The sequence below is a fragment of the Genypterus blacodes genome, unplaced genomic scaffold, assembly GCF_046128005.1.
Source record: "Genypterus blacodes isolate CSIRO-AG114 ecotype Tasmania unplaced genomic scaffold, CSIRO-AGI_Gbla_v1 ptg000154l_1, whole genome shotgun sequence".
In the NCBI taxonomy this organism is placed as follows: Eukaryota; Metazoa; Chordata; class Actinopteri; order Ophidiiformes; family Ophidiidae; genus Genypterus; species Genypterus blacodes.
The window spans coordinates 494310-511275 of NW_027466956.1; the positions used below are offsets into that span (position 1 = coordinate 494310).

Here is a 16966-nt window from a genome sequence, read left to right on the forward strand (position 1 = left end):
GAATGGTCAGATGGGGGGCATAATAAATGCTTACTGAAACAAGTCGTGCTATGATGATATGAATAATGTTGCTATTTTTGTCTGGTAACAAAAAACAGGGATGAGGTACAAGCAGATGATTTAGGATGAATAATTTCTTACAGATACTCCGAACCAAATGATTTCAGCAGCAACCCGAATCTAAAAACAATGTTTTAAAGGATACACAACAACACACGTTGTAACAGTAAATAAGAAGAAAAACTTGTCCTCTGTTGTCTTCAACGTTTTTCAGGCCTAGGACCCGCAAACTGATGGAGAGATGGAGCGGGGACCCCTACTATATATAATGTATAAAATTGTGTTTTATATCAAACTGGGCCTAGTGCCTTGTATAAACATAGATTTCTCATCAATGTCTGTTGACCTTGGAGGGATTTTAGACTAGTTTGGAAGTAATCAACAGGTTTGTCTTTTAAGTGGCTGTGGGTTGTCTCCAAGTGACACTGCAGCTTTGATGGCTTCATAGATTTGTTTGACAGCACAGTAGATCAAATGACACACATTGGTAATAGATGAAAGACAACATCTTCTGCCTCCATTCATCCGTTCACTACAATATGTTGGATTCATGTTATTGTGTATGTGAAACGGGTGGTGTATGGACCCAATTGCAGTACAAAGGACTCAGAATCACTGGTACAGTTCAACGGTTTACTGACGCTCCGGCAGACAGGCAGACAGCACAGAAACACAGTGACAGGCGGCGATCGGTTGAGCTGGCAGGCAGGCAGGCAGTCGATCCAGCAAAGGTACCAGGAAGGAGCAGGCAGGCGGGTAGTCAGGAACAGGCGGGCGGTCAGGATACCTGGGAATTCAGGAGGCAGGCAAAGCAGAGGAATCGGGGACAGGCAAGGTCGGTACCAGGAAGACAGGCAGGAGTATGCTGGAAGGTCTCGCATGGCAAAGAACAATCTGGCAAAGAAGTGAGTGTGGAGCTGGTGAATATATGTGCTGGGCTGATTGCATGTGATGAGAAGCAGGTGTGTGCACAGCTGAGTAGAGAAGACTGGCGAGGTGGGTGTGCCTGGCAGGCTGAGTGGGGCGGAGGCAGGATCAAAGGAAAAACACTGAGAGCTGGATGACTGAACTGTGACAGAACCCCCCCTTCAAGAGACGGCCCCCGACGTCCCCAAAACCCAGTCCGCGGAACCAGGTTGGGAGGAGGGGGAGCTGGAAGGCGGGCTAAAACTCGAGAGAACCCGAGGACTCCCTATCCTCAGGCTGTGAGGAAGGCGATTTCGCCGGCGGGTCCACTGCCTCCTCCTCAGACGGGAAGACCTCCCACCGGTCCGGGGCAGTGGAAGGGCCAGCAGCAGGCGTCCTATGGCGAGGAACCCTGTCGATGTTGCTGCAGGAGGGCTGGTCCGGATGTTGCAGGTGAAAGTCTCGGACGAGACCCCGGTCCAGAATGTGACAAGCAGGAACCCAGGATCTTTCCTCCGGACCGTAGCCCTCCCAGTCGACGAGGTACTGGCAGCCCCTTCCACGTCGGCGAGAGCGGATGATGCGGCGCACATAGGTGAGTCCCCCGTCAATGAGGCAAGGGGGGTCGGGGGTGGAGCAGCCGGGACCAGCGGGCTCTCGCTGACCGGCTTGACCTTGGACACATGGAATGTCGGGTGCACCCGCATAGACCGGGGGAGCTTGAGCCTGACTGCCAAAGGGCTGATGACCTTCTCGATGGCGAAGGGCCCGAAAAACTTGGGAGCCAGCTTGTTGGATTCCACACGCAGAGGAAGGTCACGGGTGGAGAGCCAAACCTTCTGGCCCACCTGGTACTCTGGAGCTTGAGAGCGACGACGGTTGGCTGCTGAGGAGTACCGGTCTGCCGTCTTCAGGAGGGAGGCCCTAGCACGGGCCCAGGTCCGACGGCAGCGGCGGATGTAGGCTTGGACTGAGGGGCAAGAGGCTTCCCCTTCCAGGGCTTGGAACAGAAGAGGCTGGTAACCGTAGGCACACTGGAAAGGATACAAACCGGTGGCGGAGCTGGTCAGGGTGTTGTGGGCATATTCCACCCACAACAGATGCTGGGACCAAGAGGATGGGTTCTGGGATACCATACACCGGAGGGCCGTCTCCATTTCTTGGTTCATCCTCTCAGTCTGGCCGTTAGATTGAGGGTGGTACCCGGATGACAAACTGGTGGTGGCTCCCAAGAGGCTGCAGAACTCCCGCCAGAACACTGAGGAAAACTGGGGCCCTCTGTCGGAGACCACGTCCACAGGAATCCCATGAAGGCGAAAGACATGGTTGAGGAGCAGCTGGGCTGTCTCTTTAGCTGACGGAACTCAAATAAGGATACAAAGTGGGCCATCTTCGAGAAGCGGTCCACAATGGTAAGAATTGCCGTCTTCCCATCCGAAGGTGGCAGGTCCGTCACAAAGTCCACTGAGATGTGGGACCAGGGGCGATGTGGCACCGGGAGAGGCTGCAGGAGGCCGGATGGGGCTTGGCACGACGGTTTGTTCTGGTTGCAGGTCTGGCAGGCTCTGACATACTCCCGGGTGTCCTCCTGTAGTGCGGGCCACCAGCAACATTGCAGAAGGACATCCTGGGTTCTCTGGATCCCAGGATGGCAGGTCAACCTCGAAGCATGGGCCCACTGGAATACATCCGACCTCAGAGCTGCAGGCACGAACAAGCAACCTGTTGGGCAGGCACTAGGACCAGGCTGACCCTCTGTGGCAGCTCTCACCCTCTCCTCAATCTCCCAAGTCAGGGAGGCCACAACCCACGGGGACGGAAGGATGGTGTCTGAAGCACTGGCGTCATCTTCCTCCCTCTGGAACTGACGTGACAGAGCGTCAGGTTTGACATTGCGGGAGCCGGGTCTGTAGGAGAGGGGGAAATTGAACCTGGTGAAGAAGAGGGCTCCCGGTTACCAATGTCATAATTTCTCTCGGCTGGGGAGAGACGCTGAGAGAAAAAGGCACATGGGTGGAGCTTCTGGTCACCGGCAGCTCGCTGGGACAGCACAGCCCCTACCTCAACGTCTGAAGCATCCACCTCCATGACGAACTGCCGCTCGGCGTCGGGGACTTGGAGGATGGGCGCGGAACTGAAGCGGTCCCTCAGGGTCCGAAAGGTAGTCTCTGCCAAATGGGACCATCGGAAGGGAGTCTTGGAGGATGTCAGGGCTGTGAGAGGGGCAGCGATGGAGCTATAGTTGCGGATGAAACGTCTGTAAAAGTTGGCAAAGCCCAGGAACCGCTGCAGCTGCTTACCGGTTTCATGGACTGGCCAACCCATCACAGCGTCCACCTTGGCAGGATCCATCTCCAAAGACCTTGGGCCACAATGTAACCCAGGAATGACACGGACTATGTGTGAAACTCACACTTTTCGGCCTTCACGGAAAGGGAGTTCTCCAGCAGGCATTGGAGGACCATCTGGACGTAATGGATATGCTCTTCGAGGGATTTGGAGAAAATTAGGATGTTGTATATATAGATGAAAACATTCTTGTTGACCATGTCTCTGAGGACGTCGTTGGCCAAGGCCTGGAAGACTGCCGGGCATTGGTGAGGCCGAATGGCATCACCAAATATTCATAATGTCCGGTGGGTGTGTTAAAAGCGGCCTTCCATTCATCCCCCTCCCTAATGCGTACCAGGTAGTAGGCATTACGGAGGTTGAGCTTGGTGAAGACCGTGGCTCCTTGAAGTAACTCGAAGGCTGAGGAGATGAGGGGGAGAGGGTACCGGTTCTTTATGGTGATGTCATTGAGTCATCAATGCAGGGGCGCAGGGTCTTGTCCTTCTTCGCCACAAAGAAGAATCCTGCCCCGGCAGGAGACGATGAAGGACGGATAATCCCGGCCGCCAGGGAGTCATTTATGTAGGACTCCATGGACTCCCGTTTAGGACCAGACAGGGAGTACAGACGCCCCTTGGGGGCTGAAGTGCCAGGCATCAGGTCAATGGAGCAGTCATACGGGCGATGAGGGGGCAATGAAGTCGCCTTAGCCTTGCTGAACACCTCCCGGAAGTCATGGTACTCGGCGGATGGTCTCGTGGTGGTTACCGGACAGCAGCATGTGGACAGGAGAAGTCTGGTGATGACAGTCCCCAGAAGATGGCCATCCAGGGCTTTGGCGGGGATTGGGGTGTTAAGCGGGACCCTCTCTAGTCCCAGTTGTATGGCCAAGCTCTCAGCCATAATGTTGGCATCTGCACAAGAGTCTATGAAAGCGGGCAGGGTGTGTGCATCCCCAGGAAGGAGGAGCTTGACTTGGAACCGGGGACGTGAGCTTGAGGAGGAAGATTTTGCTGCCGTGTGACTCACCAGGACTTCCTCACTCACTGGAGAGCCCTGTCTTTTAACGGGCAACGGGAGATAAAATGTCCAGCTTGACCACAGTACATGCACAGGTTCCCCTTGCGTCGGTGCTCTCGCTCCTCTGGTGTAAGCTTGGTGCGGCCCACCTGCATGGGCTCAGGCTCTACACAATTCTCCATAACAGGTGAAGAGGAACCGGAAGCAGATGAGGAACCTGGCCAGCGGGTTGAGTCGAGACGACCAGGGGTGTTCTGTCTCCTCTCCCTTTTCCGGGCCCGGATGCGGAGGTCTAGCCGCACAGTAAGCTCGATGAGTTCATCAAGTGTGGAAGGTAGAGGATAGGAAACCAGTTCATCCTTAATGTAGTCTGCCAGACCATGCAGGAAAGCGTCACGCAGAGCCGCAGTGTTCCAGTCGCTCTGACGGGCCCTGGTGCGGAAGTCGATGGAGAAGTCGGCCACCGACTGGTTCCCTTGGCGCAGGGAGAGCAGATCACGGCAGCATCAAAGCCGGAAGCCCCCAACCCGAAGACCTTGCGTAGCTCCTCAGAGAAGGCCTGGAATGATGCACAGGCGGGAGTCCGCCTCTCCCACTCTGCTGTTCCCCAGAGGAGGGCTCTGCCGGTCAGGTTGCTGATCACGTACACCACCCCGGCTTCCTTGGAGGCGAACGTGTATGGCTGCAGACTGAAGAGTAGGGAGCAGGAGGTCAGAAATGGACTGCAGAGTTCAGGATTCCCATCATATCACTCTGGGGTTCCCACTCGGGGCTCGGAGATCATCCTTGGCTGTGGCAGAGCTGGGGCAGCAGGTTCCGGGGTGGGGATTGGAATTGCAGAAGGATGGGTGAACATCAGCTGTTGCAACTGGGCGGAGAGAGCTGCAAGGGCGTCGGCGTTGGCCTCTGTCAGGATACCTGGGAATTCAGGAGGCAGGCAAAGCAGAGGAATCGGGGACAGGCAAGGTCGGTACCGGGAAGACAGGCAGGAGTATGCTGGAAGGTCTCGCATGGCAAAGAACAATCTGGCAAAGGAGTAAGTGTGGAGCTGGTGAATATATGTGCTGGGCTGATTGCATGTGATGAGAAGCAGGTGTGTGCACAGGTGAGTAGAGAAGACTGGCGAGGTGGGTGTGCCTGGCAGGCTGAGTGGGGCGGAGGCAGGATCAAAGGAAAAACACTGAGAGCTGGATGACTGAACTGTGACAGTATGTAAAGCAGTGGTCTCCAACCTTTTTGCCTCTGAGAGCTACTTTGACAAAATAAAAGTGTCCGAGGCTCCTCATGTTTTACATTATTAGTAACATTTGTCCACATGGCTGATTCTCCACCCAAACCAGCTAAACAAAATTTCGATATCCAACACTCACATTTTGTATCAAAATGCACTTCAATTCAGCAACATGAGCTTCTTATTTTCTGTATACATTTTCAGTGTCAAACTCACACTAATTCACATCATATAAATCTCAAAGAAAACAAAACAATGTTACTCCTGATTTTACAATTTAACTGACACTATTCCTTTCATATTTCACATTTGTCTGTCCACATATCACTGTCACTATTTCCCTTCACATTCCCTGTAATTCAGGGAATTCCCTGTAGTTCCCATAACATCTGTACTTCACATGCATTGAGTCTGTTCTGATGTTAATGAGATGACAGTGAGTGTGGTACTATTTTCATGAGGAATTAATAATAATAGTTTAATTATATAAATAGTTTGGGAATGTTCTTGCAGTGAAGCACGTTCTCTGTCGTACAGTTTTGAAATGTTTTTCTGTTTGGAAGAGCATACACTGGATTGAGTGGACATGACGGCTTAATTCTGCAAATTCTTCATTCTGTCTTTATGTTGTCACAATTGTTAAAATGCATCCAAATGCTGCTTTTCTACAGCTGTCACTCATCTCTGCTTCTCTCTGTCCTGCTCTGTACCTGTAGTAGACCGTCAGTACGCCCCGCCCCTCCCTGCTTGATTTTATGATCCTTGTCTGTCTTCACGTAAATTGGTCAAACGGTACAACATCAGTTCAAATGTCCAGTCTTGCCTGTGTTCATAGCAAGGAGAAGACCATCCTATCGTCTTGTATTAAGTTGCAGAAAAAAAAACGGACGGGAGCCGACTCCCACCGTTCACCTAAAAGAGCCTTTGAGCCGGTGCGTTCGCTAGACACATGACGCCCTGCAGCCGGAAAGTCCAGTGAAAAGTTGCTGTGGACTGTGGTGAAGTGGCGCTCCACAGACGCTTTCGCACCGCAAAAGAGACACACACACACTGTCATTCACCTTTGTAAATGTTTTCAATTCATTATGCAAACAGTATTTTTCTTGCCTTTTATTGGGGCTATTTTCCACGGTCATCCTCAAATCCGGTGTGCGCTTGCTCGCCGAATGTTACGGCATCACGTAACCAAACGTGACAGCTGTGTCATTTGTTGGACTGACAGCTGATTGGCTTATAATGGTTTTGTGACAAAAGGGGGCAGGATATCTGTGAATTTGGTTGGATAGAAATTTTAACAACCTTACCAAGTGACGTGTTGTCAAATGTACGTATTCTTTGAGCCTTTTGCGAGCTACTCAGAAAGGCCGGCAAGCTACTGTTGGAGACCACTGATTTAAACACATTTTGTGAGAAAAAAATTGTTTTGAAAGAAAAAAAAAAATTAAAACATATAAAAAATTGTCTACACAACCACAAATTTTGCGACCCCCCTGCAGTACCTCTGCGGACCCCCTGTTGAAGACCCCTGCTCTATGATGATGACCAAAACAAAGTAATTTGTCCAATATGAAGAGAGCTGTCTTTGTTCTACTTAAGTCATACTGGACATTTTATAACAAGATTTCTGTATAAATAATATATATATAATATAGTATAACTATACTATATAGTGAATTATATTAGCATCATTATGTATGTACTGTATATTGTGTTTTCAGGGTTTGTCTTTGAAAATGCTATTGATAAAAAAACTAGGAATACAGTTTACTGGTAAGGACATGAGCTTTGATTTATGGGGAACCTTCATTAACTGTAGCTAGAATATGAAGGACGTACTTGTCTAAACCCATACAGATTCTACTTGTGGACAATAATGAGCTTAATTTGGAATGAACAATTGTTAACTGGGGTGAATTTTAAACTCTTTTTTTGCAGTATTGCCATGTCATTGCAAAAAATATTGCATATCAAAATATTTTTCCCCAATAGTGTGAAAGTGACTGTACGTAGTAGTTATGTACGAGGTGGCACAAACCACAGTGAAAATAGTTCCATCTAGCTTGGACCATTTTATCAACATGCTTATGACACATAACATGACATTGTGATGCGAACCCTGGATAAAAATGGTTTGAAGGTGGGTTTAACAGTGGCATGCGATTCTCTCAGCAGAAACAGCACAAAGGGGCGTCTTTTTTCTTTGTTTTCTTTTTTATCAAGAACACATCTGTTTTCACCCTGATTTTTCTTATGACAAACATATCTGCGTTGTTATCTCTCAGGTTTCTACATGTATATTGAAACGTCCAGGCCGAGACTGGAGGGCGACAAGGCCCGTCTCATGTCACCCACCTTCAACGTGGCAACTAAAAGCTCTGCCTCTGGGGCCATCAGCCCTAAAACCACCTACTGCTTTGCCTTCTACTACCACATGTATGGAAAACACATTGGTAAGACAAAAGCTGCATTTCAACGTTTCATTCTTATCAATAAACATTTGATAGAAAATATTATATTTCAGTCTTCTTCATCTAACATTTTAGTGACTTAAATTCATGACTACAATGGTAATGGCACTGCTATCACACTAAACCTTACAAATCCAAATTCAGTGTTTTCAATGCTAAATGTGGTTCATGCTGTAGGAACTCTGAAAGTGATCCTAAAACAGAAAGGTCAGACAGTAATGGACACATCAGTCTGGACTCTGACTGGTAACCAAGCAGACCGCTGGAGGCAGGCCAAGGTCAACATCCATCCAACCACAGCATTTCAGGTACATGCCAAACCCACTATATGTAACAACAGTGCACACCCAGGACATTTAACAATAGCCCTTAAGATTTAAGATACTTTATTAATCGTCATTTTGCATGCAATTCACAGCAAATCGCATGCAATATGCGTGCCCGCATGCAATATGCATGCCTCATATCACACACACACACACACACACACACAAACACATGCATTACAGAGGGGGTGCAGGGCAGCCATTATACCGCGCCCATGGAGCAGTTGTGGGTTTGGTGCCTTGCTCACATGCACCTCGGCAGTGCTCTGGAGGCAAACTGGCAACTCACCAGCTACCAGTCTGCTTACTTGGTTCACATGGGGACTCGAACCGGTGACCCTCCGGTTCCCAAGCTGAATCCCTATGGACTGAGCTACTGCCGCCCAGAAACAGCCCAAACCCGCTACATGTAATAACGTCCTCAGGCACAGGCCAAACATTCTATGTCTAGTGACGTCCATTAAGGCACAGATCTCACCCATTATATCATGCAACGGGCTTTCATGCTCAGGCCACACGCAATATATGTAACAGCAGCCCTTCAGGCACAGTCCACACACACTGCACTGAGCAACTACTTTTAAGGCACAGGCGACACACACTATTTTTAGCAACTACCTGTTAGATACAGACCACACCCACTATATTTAGCAACTACCTTTTAGGCACTGGTCACACCGACTTAATATCCAACTACAGCCTTCCAAATATAGGACACACTTATCTTACCACGGTTCTCATTAGCACATAGACTACATATAATTTGTATTTTTCATTGTCTCAACTTTTCTCAAATTTTGATTGTGATTTCAACATAGCAAACTGATAAAATAATTTTCTCATGATCATATTTTAAAATAAAAGAAGTGTTGTGACCAATGACGGTTTAGACCTAAAACCAGAATGCAGACCCATTGAAGTAGTTGAAACTGATTTATTGTAAGAGAAGTGGATAAGTTGAGCAAGGTGAGGACTGAATAGTGAGAAGTGTCCAGGTTGATGGCAGGTAGAGCAGGGCAGGAGATGATAAGTAGCAGGCGGGAAGGCAGGGTCAGGTCTGGACTACACAGGTAAACACAACAATCTGGCAAGGAGTGACTGGAGAGCTGAGGTTTAAATACTGCACACTGATGAGCGGAGGAGCAGGTGAGCTGGCTGACGCAATCAGGAAGAGTGGATCAGGCAAGGTCTAGAGTGTATAGTCATGCCCAGAGACAAGCAAATCACAAACAGGAAGAAACAAAACACAGTAACACACAGGGAAAGGGAAACAGGGAAAACACAAGGAACCAGGGAAAACCCTGGGGCCTTGGTCATGAAGAAGACCTTTGAGTGGGGTGAAAAGTAAGGTGAAAGTAATTTTATTGGTCTGATGATTTTCCTCTTCTCTCCCTTTTTGCTGTAGATGGTTTTGGAGGGAGTTCGTGGTCCTGGTATTGAGGGAGACATTGCAATCGATGATGTCACCATTGAGGAGGGGGAATGTAAAGACCCTCCACCAAACAGTGAGTAGTCATCACCTGGACTAAACAAGCTAAACAAAATGAAATAGCAATCCAAAAAGTAGAAAAGAATCCAGAGTTTTAGATCTACCATTTGTAAAACACATTTGGATCTTAATTGAACAATCTTCTCTCTCTCTCTCTCTCTCTCTCTCTCTCTCTCTCTCTCTCTCTCTCTCTCTCTCTCTCTCTGTATTAGATCTAAGGTCGCTTGCTCCGTCATCCTTACGACATACATGGCAGTTATGCGTCACCCTGACTCTGGCTCTGACTGGCCAGTGGAGGTGACACCGATTCTCTGTAAAACACTGTGACCACTGACTCCAAGTCTACAGCTCCCTCAACCCACCCATTCCCATCCCATTTACTGTCCCTTCCACCCCACCAACCCCTCCACCTACCAAAGATGTAGTCAGAGTAAGTGTTGGGTGGGAGGGGATTCCTGTTATAACAGCTGATGCAAAAGGTCAAAAGTTTACATGGAGGAGCAATGATTGTTGGTTGGAAGGACAAAGGCCTTACATTTTTTAGCATTAGTAGATAATTATTAAGATTGATATAAACACAAAAGACAACACACCAGAAACATTTACCTTTGTTTGAGCCTTGTTAGAATGCATTTTTACATTTTGCATCGAGTTAAGCTCTTTCACCTTTTGCTTTAAGCACATTACTGTTAATGATATCACACCAGATGCTTCGTAGGGAGAGTTGATTGATAACCAGTAAGCCTAAGCTCTAATACGACTGTATTTTTTCTATGTGATTTGGACAGAAATCCAAATTCCAATTCTTACCACTTATAGCAGGAGAGATGGAGGGCTATAACTTGTTTTTAATTCAGCGAATGTGTTGTCTAGCACATTTAAGAAAGATATATATTAATTACCTCTAAAGTTCATTAACTTATATAGAATGACACTACAGCAACAATGTTTATCAAAATATAATTTCTTATTATTTCTATTTGTATTTATAAAGTGGTATTTAACAGTTATATAACAGAGTTTATTTAAACTCAAGTGGGCCTGCGCAGTAAAATCATAGCATAATAACCTATAAATGGACAACTCCAAGTTTTCCCTTTTCCCTTTTTTTGTTTTAGTGCAAAGAGGTACAAGTTCATATTGCAAATGTTTACTTTTATTTAACTATCTTTTTACAAAACATATTATGAACAAGCAACGGTAAACAATAATAACTATTCGGTATCTAAACATTGAACAAAAAGTTCGGAACTTTGTGTTTGGTAGATTATTTCTCTGTTGTAACAATGCTTCTTGGCAATACATTTTATACCATTGGAAAGCCTGTTTAGTCCCCTTTTAAATGGTTCCCCATTTGTAAGGAACATGCATTTGTGGGATGAGCAGCACAGCTGAGTATATGGGTTGCGCTCATGAAATATTTTGCCAAATCTTCTCTGCCGATGCCAAACAGCTTATTCTGCTGTTGCTATTGACTCTTGTTTGGTGTTGTTTGGTGGATTGGATGATTGAAGTCTATCTGTAACAAGGAAGAAACAAGACATATTGGCAATTTTACAATTTATTCATTTAACAGTCAGGAGCCTCAGTAGCGTGAGGAAGAACCATACACAGCCACAACAGCCTGGCACCTCCTCCTCATGCTGGTCACCAGCCTGGTCACACACTGCTGATATCTAGATGAGATTCTGCAACCAGTGGCAATCCATTATCTCCACAGTCTGGGACCGAACTCCATCCTCCAAGATGACGATGCTCACCCCCACAGAGTGGGGTTTATCAGAGACTGGTTGAGGAGTGGAATGCCATCCCACAGCAGTGTGTGACTAGGCTGGTGACCAGCATGTGGAGGAGGTGCCAGGCTGTTGTGGCTGTGTATGGTTTTTCCACACGCTACTTTGGCTCCTGACTGTTGAATAAATTGTAAAATTGCCAACATGTCTTGTTTCTTCCTTGTTACTGATAGACTTCAATCATCCAATCCACCAAACAACACCAAACAAGAGTCAATAGCAACAGCAGAATAAGTTGTTTGGCATTGGCAGAGAAGATTTGGCAAATATTTCATGAGTGCAACCCACATACTCAGCTGTGCTGCTCATCCCACAAATACATGTTCCCTACAAATGGGGAACCATTTAAAAGGGGACTAAGCAGGCTTTCCAACGGTACAAAATGAATTGCCAAGAAGCATTGTTACAACAGAGAAATAATCTACCAAACACAAAGTTCCGAACTTTTTGTTGTTGTTTATAAAACAACTTGTCAAGATCTAGAAATTATTTTAAATGTACATCAAGTCCACATCTGCGTAGTAATGTGAACTGAACTGACTCACTATCGATGGATAACTCCAAAAAAGTCTTGGAGGAACAGAGTTTAACTGTGCCTGGACAGTTACAATTTGCTTTCACTCACAACAATACAGGAGATAGATAATAATAATTGTTAAATATGTGCTTGCTATATGGAGAGAAATTAAAGAACATTTATAATAAATAAGAGGGGTAAAAGGCAAAATGTTTGAAGACATTTCCAGACCAAACTCCCCTGCGAGCTGGGGAGAGCAGATCGAGCACGGAAAGCCGTTCACAGAAGGAGATACATGAAAGTATCATTTACTAAAATATCCGAGAATATATCCTCGGAAAATCACCTTTGTTAAACGCTGATCTGACGCTGATGTGGAAACGCTACATTTTAATGGCGGGATGCCGTCACTTCACGGGTCACAAAATCGGCATGCGTTGTGGGAAATGTAATTTATGGACAATGTATGCTTCAAAGCGGCATACACGTTTATTTTGCTGTCCCGGGCCACATTTAATGACGTGGTGGGCCAGATTTGGCCCGTGGGCCTTGTGTTTGACACCTGTGCCTTAATACATCAGTGGTTCCTACACATAGGACAAGCTGCTGTTGAAACTGTGGATTTGTAGCATGTGTAGCAGTTTCTGTGTTTGTTGATTGATCAGGTACAGCTGCCATAGAGCAGTGATGAATTTCTGCAAGTTGCACAAAATTGAAAGACCAGGAAATGTTGTGTTTGATGCCAGTGCCCCCAAATTTGACAAAGAAATGTCAAAGGTAGCTTATATCAGCTGAAAACTTTAGCAAAAGTCAAGCTTTTCCCTCTTTAAAAGATTTTGAGAAGGCGATGCACGCCTTTATATACTCTTGGCTTCACTACAGGAGTCAGTCATCCCTCTGCTATACCTGGTTTAAAATGCTGCTGGTAGTGCCCCTGACTTGCACATATAAGTGGGACTAAATTTCCCCCATATTGGCTACATTTGCTTCCAGGTCATTTAAGAATATTATTTATTATTTTATTAAGATATTATTGTTTGTCTTTAAATGGGTTTGCCGTTTCTAATCTGAAAGACCTCTTACATCCCCATTTGTTCTCTGGCTTTGAAGCCACATTTAAATTTATTTTTGCTGTTTTATTTAATTTAATTCAACTGTATTTATATACTGCCAAATCACAACAAATGTTATCTCAAGGCGCTTTACTTGACATACACAACATTTTAAGGAAGCCAACATTCCTCCATGGGCAGCATTTGCCGAGGGCAACAAGGAAAAACTCCCCTTTAATGGGAAGAAAGCTCAGGCAGAACCGGTTCGGTTTGGGGAAAACACGCGCGCGAGAGAGAGATTGAGACAGTCAGATGCACAGCAACAACAACGATGCATGGGTTTCAAGCAGGACAGGGTTTTCATCTCTAGAGGCTTTGACAAGAATGACAGATGACAGAATGAGCACCAATGTATGCAGGTTGAGTCCATTTGTACGTGATATTGGAAGACCTGAAGTGCTTGTAGTACGAAATGCTTGTTGGATTATCTGTCCACCAAATGGAGGGCCCAATTAGTTTTAAAGAAATATTTGTTGTTGATGTGATTTTTGAACACAGGTCTATGACCAGCTCCCTTCTCCCACCAGTCATGTCCCTCTTACATATGCATTTTTAAAATGTTTAACATATATCTTTTATTAAAAAAGCATTTGAGATGACAATGCTCATACAGTTATGGGACATTTTGGAGATTTCTTTCACACATAAAGAAGGGGAAAAAAGAGAGGGAGGGAGAGAAAATGACATTTGGACTGGGACCTGTGCAATGCGATCCAAAATGTATAATGTGTATGCATTGATAAACAACCTAACAGGCAATTCAGTTATTGTTATTAAACCCGGGGAGAGACAGACAGCGACTCTCCCTCATCCCCCTGCAGCATTCAGTAATTTTTCGGTTACATTGTGATACTTTGTTTGCTCAAACCTCTGTAAAACTCGGCAAGGCAATTGTAGTACACCTTCAACGTGAGATTCCTGAAAGAAAAAATAGAATTAGAAATGAAAATACAAGTAGAACCCAACTTACTGTTTACGTAGGCCCTGCCCCTTTTGACACCGTACTGTGCCAGATCAGTGCCAATCTCGACGATTGGACCAATTAATCAATCAATCAATCGCAAAATTACTCGCCACTGCATGGCCGCTGCATGAACACATGTTTAGAAATGAGCAGGACAATGCTACAATACACACATGTTTCCAGCTTTTACCAGCCATGGTGCTTTTGAAGGAAGAAGTGTGATATTTCATGATATTTCTATTACATGATATTTCATAACAGCAGTGTAGGCAGCAACCTAGCCGAGCAGGCCACATAGTGTTTAGCATCAATCACACAGAAGAGCCTGGACTTCAGTTGTATGGCCAGCAGGACATTTACACTTTGACATGGAGTTAGAACATTTTCTCAGCCATAACATGGCTAAATATGGAATAAATTTGCAAACCCATTTTGAAGCTTGTAATGTCCTGAAATGATCCCCAGCCAGCACGGAGCAATTGGTGATATGGCCGATAATGGCATTCAGCTCACATACAACTGACACTCAAAGTGACCAATCACTTTGAATGAATATTACTATATTACATGAAAACATTTATATTACACCTGCACGGATTAGATTGACAGCGGTTTCATCCAATAGTAGAGCTTCTAAGCGCCAGATCAACATCTTGTTTGCCCCAATCAGACCTTGTTTCCCGAAGATATGGCTTCAGCCAGCTCAGCTGACCGATCCCAAATTTTAAGTGTGGGTGGTCAGGGCCTTCTCAAGCCTGTGTAAAGTAGGTTACAGAGCACATGGTTCTCCCGTAAAATGAAAACTCTGCAAGACTTTTTGTTGGTATTGCCTTGCATGCTTTTTTTGTACCTCTGTATAATCCCAGTGGATGTTCCTATTGCACACCCAACCATTTGTGGAGAGGGAATCTTTCTTGGAATGGCCTCTCCCCAGGTTCCTTTCTTTTTTCCTTATACATTTAGGTTTTCTCTGGTGTATTTCCTCATCTTGCTAGAGAGGTCAGTAATTTTCCTGATGCTGTGGGTCTGTAAAGCCCTTTGAGACATTGTATGTGATATTGGGATATACAAATAAAATTGCCTTGATATGACATAAAACTCATAATATTCAACACTACCAATTCATAGAAAATGACAACACTTTAGTAAAACCTCAAGTAAAATATGTTCCACCGGGGAATTGTATGATTCATATGGAAAATTATTGATATAAAAGTACCGAAAGTTCATGTCAATTTATTAATTTTCTTTCAACACATTAAAACTCATGGTGAAGGTGTCAAGAATAATTGTAAACGGTGTTTATGTGATGTGACAAGCATCAAGTTACAAGCATAAAAAACAATCCAAAAATACAGGCAAAATTAAACATCACTCTACATAATAAAAGCATATTTAAATACAAATAATTGTACAGCACCAACAGTTGCACCCTGCATTATGGCTCATTATTTATCAATCAAACCTGAAAAACTGCATATCTTGAATGTTTACTTACTTGACTCCACCATCCCCCACTCATCTTCCTCCTCCCTTCTCTTTGTGTGTTCCTCCATAGATTAGCTGTTCCGGACCACGTGTTGTTTTGAAGAAAGGTCACTTTTTGCAGTGGGCGGAGCAGAATTTTAGAAAATGTTTTCTCATCTTTTGACGTCTGTTTGTCTGTCTGCGGACCCTCTGCCATGACAACAAGTGCCTTCAGAATCAAACTTTGAGAGATCATCAAGAGTCAATGCGGCATCAAGTGTCAATCACAGCCCGACAAAGAGTATCTCTCTGTACCCAGGTCCTTTAGTCCCTCAGATTTTTTTCCAGATGGGAAACAGATGATGTCGGGTCAAAATGTTGCTTGTTCCCATAGTGAGATTGGTTGTAGCTGTAATCCAGTGTGCAGACACAATGCTATCACCGCAGTTACTCAGGTCCCAGCATCAGCTTACCCGACATATTGCTGAAATAGCATTAGCGGGGTTGAGCTGCTGGACTGTGCACAGCCTTCTGCAATATTTAAACACACTTTGGTCCACATATTGACATGTTACTGTAAAAGCAACATGTGCAACTCATAATATGCTACTATGAACATTTCACTTCAAATGTATCAGGGTGCGAAATGTAACTATGTTAACATTAGTGCGCTTACCATTATGTTAGCATGCCATGTTGCTATGCTTAGTTATTAGGCTGGGTGAGCATTGTGCTCAAATTACAGTTAAGGCTTTGCTTTGCCTCATTCAAAAAATTGCATTTTCAGATGCTTACAGTCAGTGGTTATATTTGCAGGAACATGTTTTCAGTTTGAGAAGAAGTTGGTTTTGGCTCTGGGAAGAAGGACAACCATAATAATATAGGTTGAACATCGACCTTCTTTATGAGTCGAGTCAAAATGTTGAAATAACACAGGATGAACTAAAACATCCTAGTCACAAGTCTGTCAATGCAGATAATATATTTCTTAATGATAATGACATTATAACAACACTTTTAATGATAACGTATTTTTTTAAAGAGATAAGAGCAAATGTGATGAAAATGTTTATTTTAGCTGATAATGCAACTTCTCTCCATGAAAACCACTGAGACTTTCATCGTAGAATTGAACAGAAGCATGTTGGAGAAATGGTTGCCATGTTGGATAACGTTAAGAAGAGTAAGTGATTTGAAGTGATGAAGACCAAACAAACAAAAGGGAAGCTTATTCTTTTTGATTTTTTTAATCTGGACAAATAAAATAACAATTCTGCCTGTT

The 16966-nt window shown here is 45.0% G+C and overlaps 1 protein-coding gene across 1 annotated transcript in view; it reads left to right on the forward strand.

The window, feature by feature from the left end:
* Positions 1-10132, forward strand: part of mdga2a (MAM domain containing glycosylphosphatidylinositol anchor 2a) — a 66609-nt gene extending 56477 nt beyond the window's left edge. Inside the window, exons 14-17 of the mRNA XM_076165995.1 lie at positions 7831-7998; positions 8194-8324; positions 9748-9847; positions 10044-10132. Coding sequence (XP_076022110.1) covers positions 7831-7998; positions 8194-8324; positions 9748-9847; positions 10044-10132 — 488 coding nt within the window. The remainder of the gene's footprint in view (positions 1-7830; positions 7999-8193; positions 8325-9747; positions 9848-10043) is intronic.
* Positions 10133-16966: the final 6834 nt, after the last annotated feature.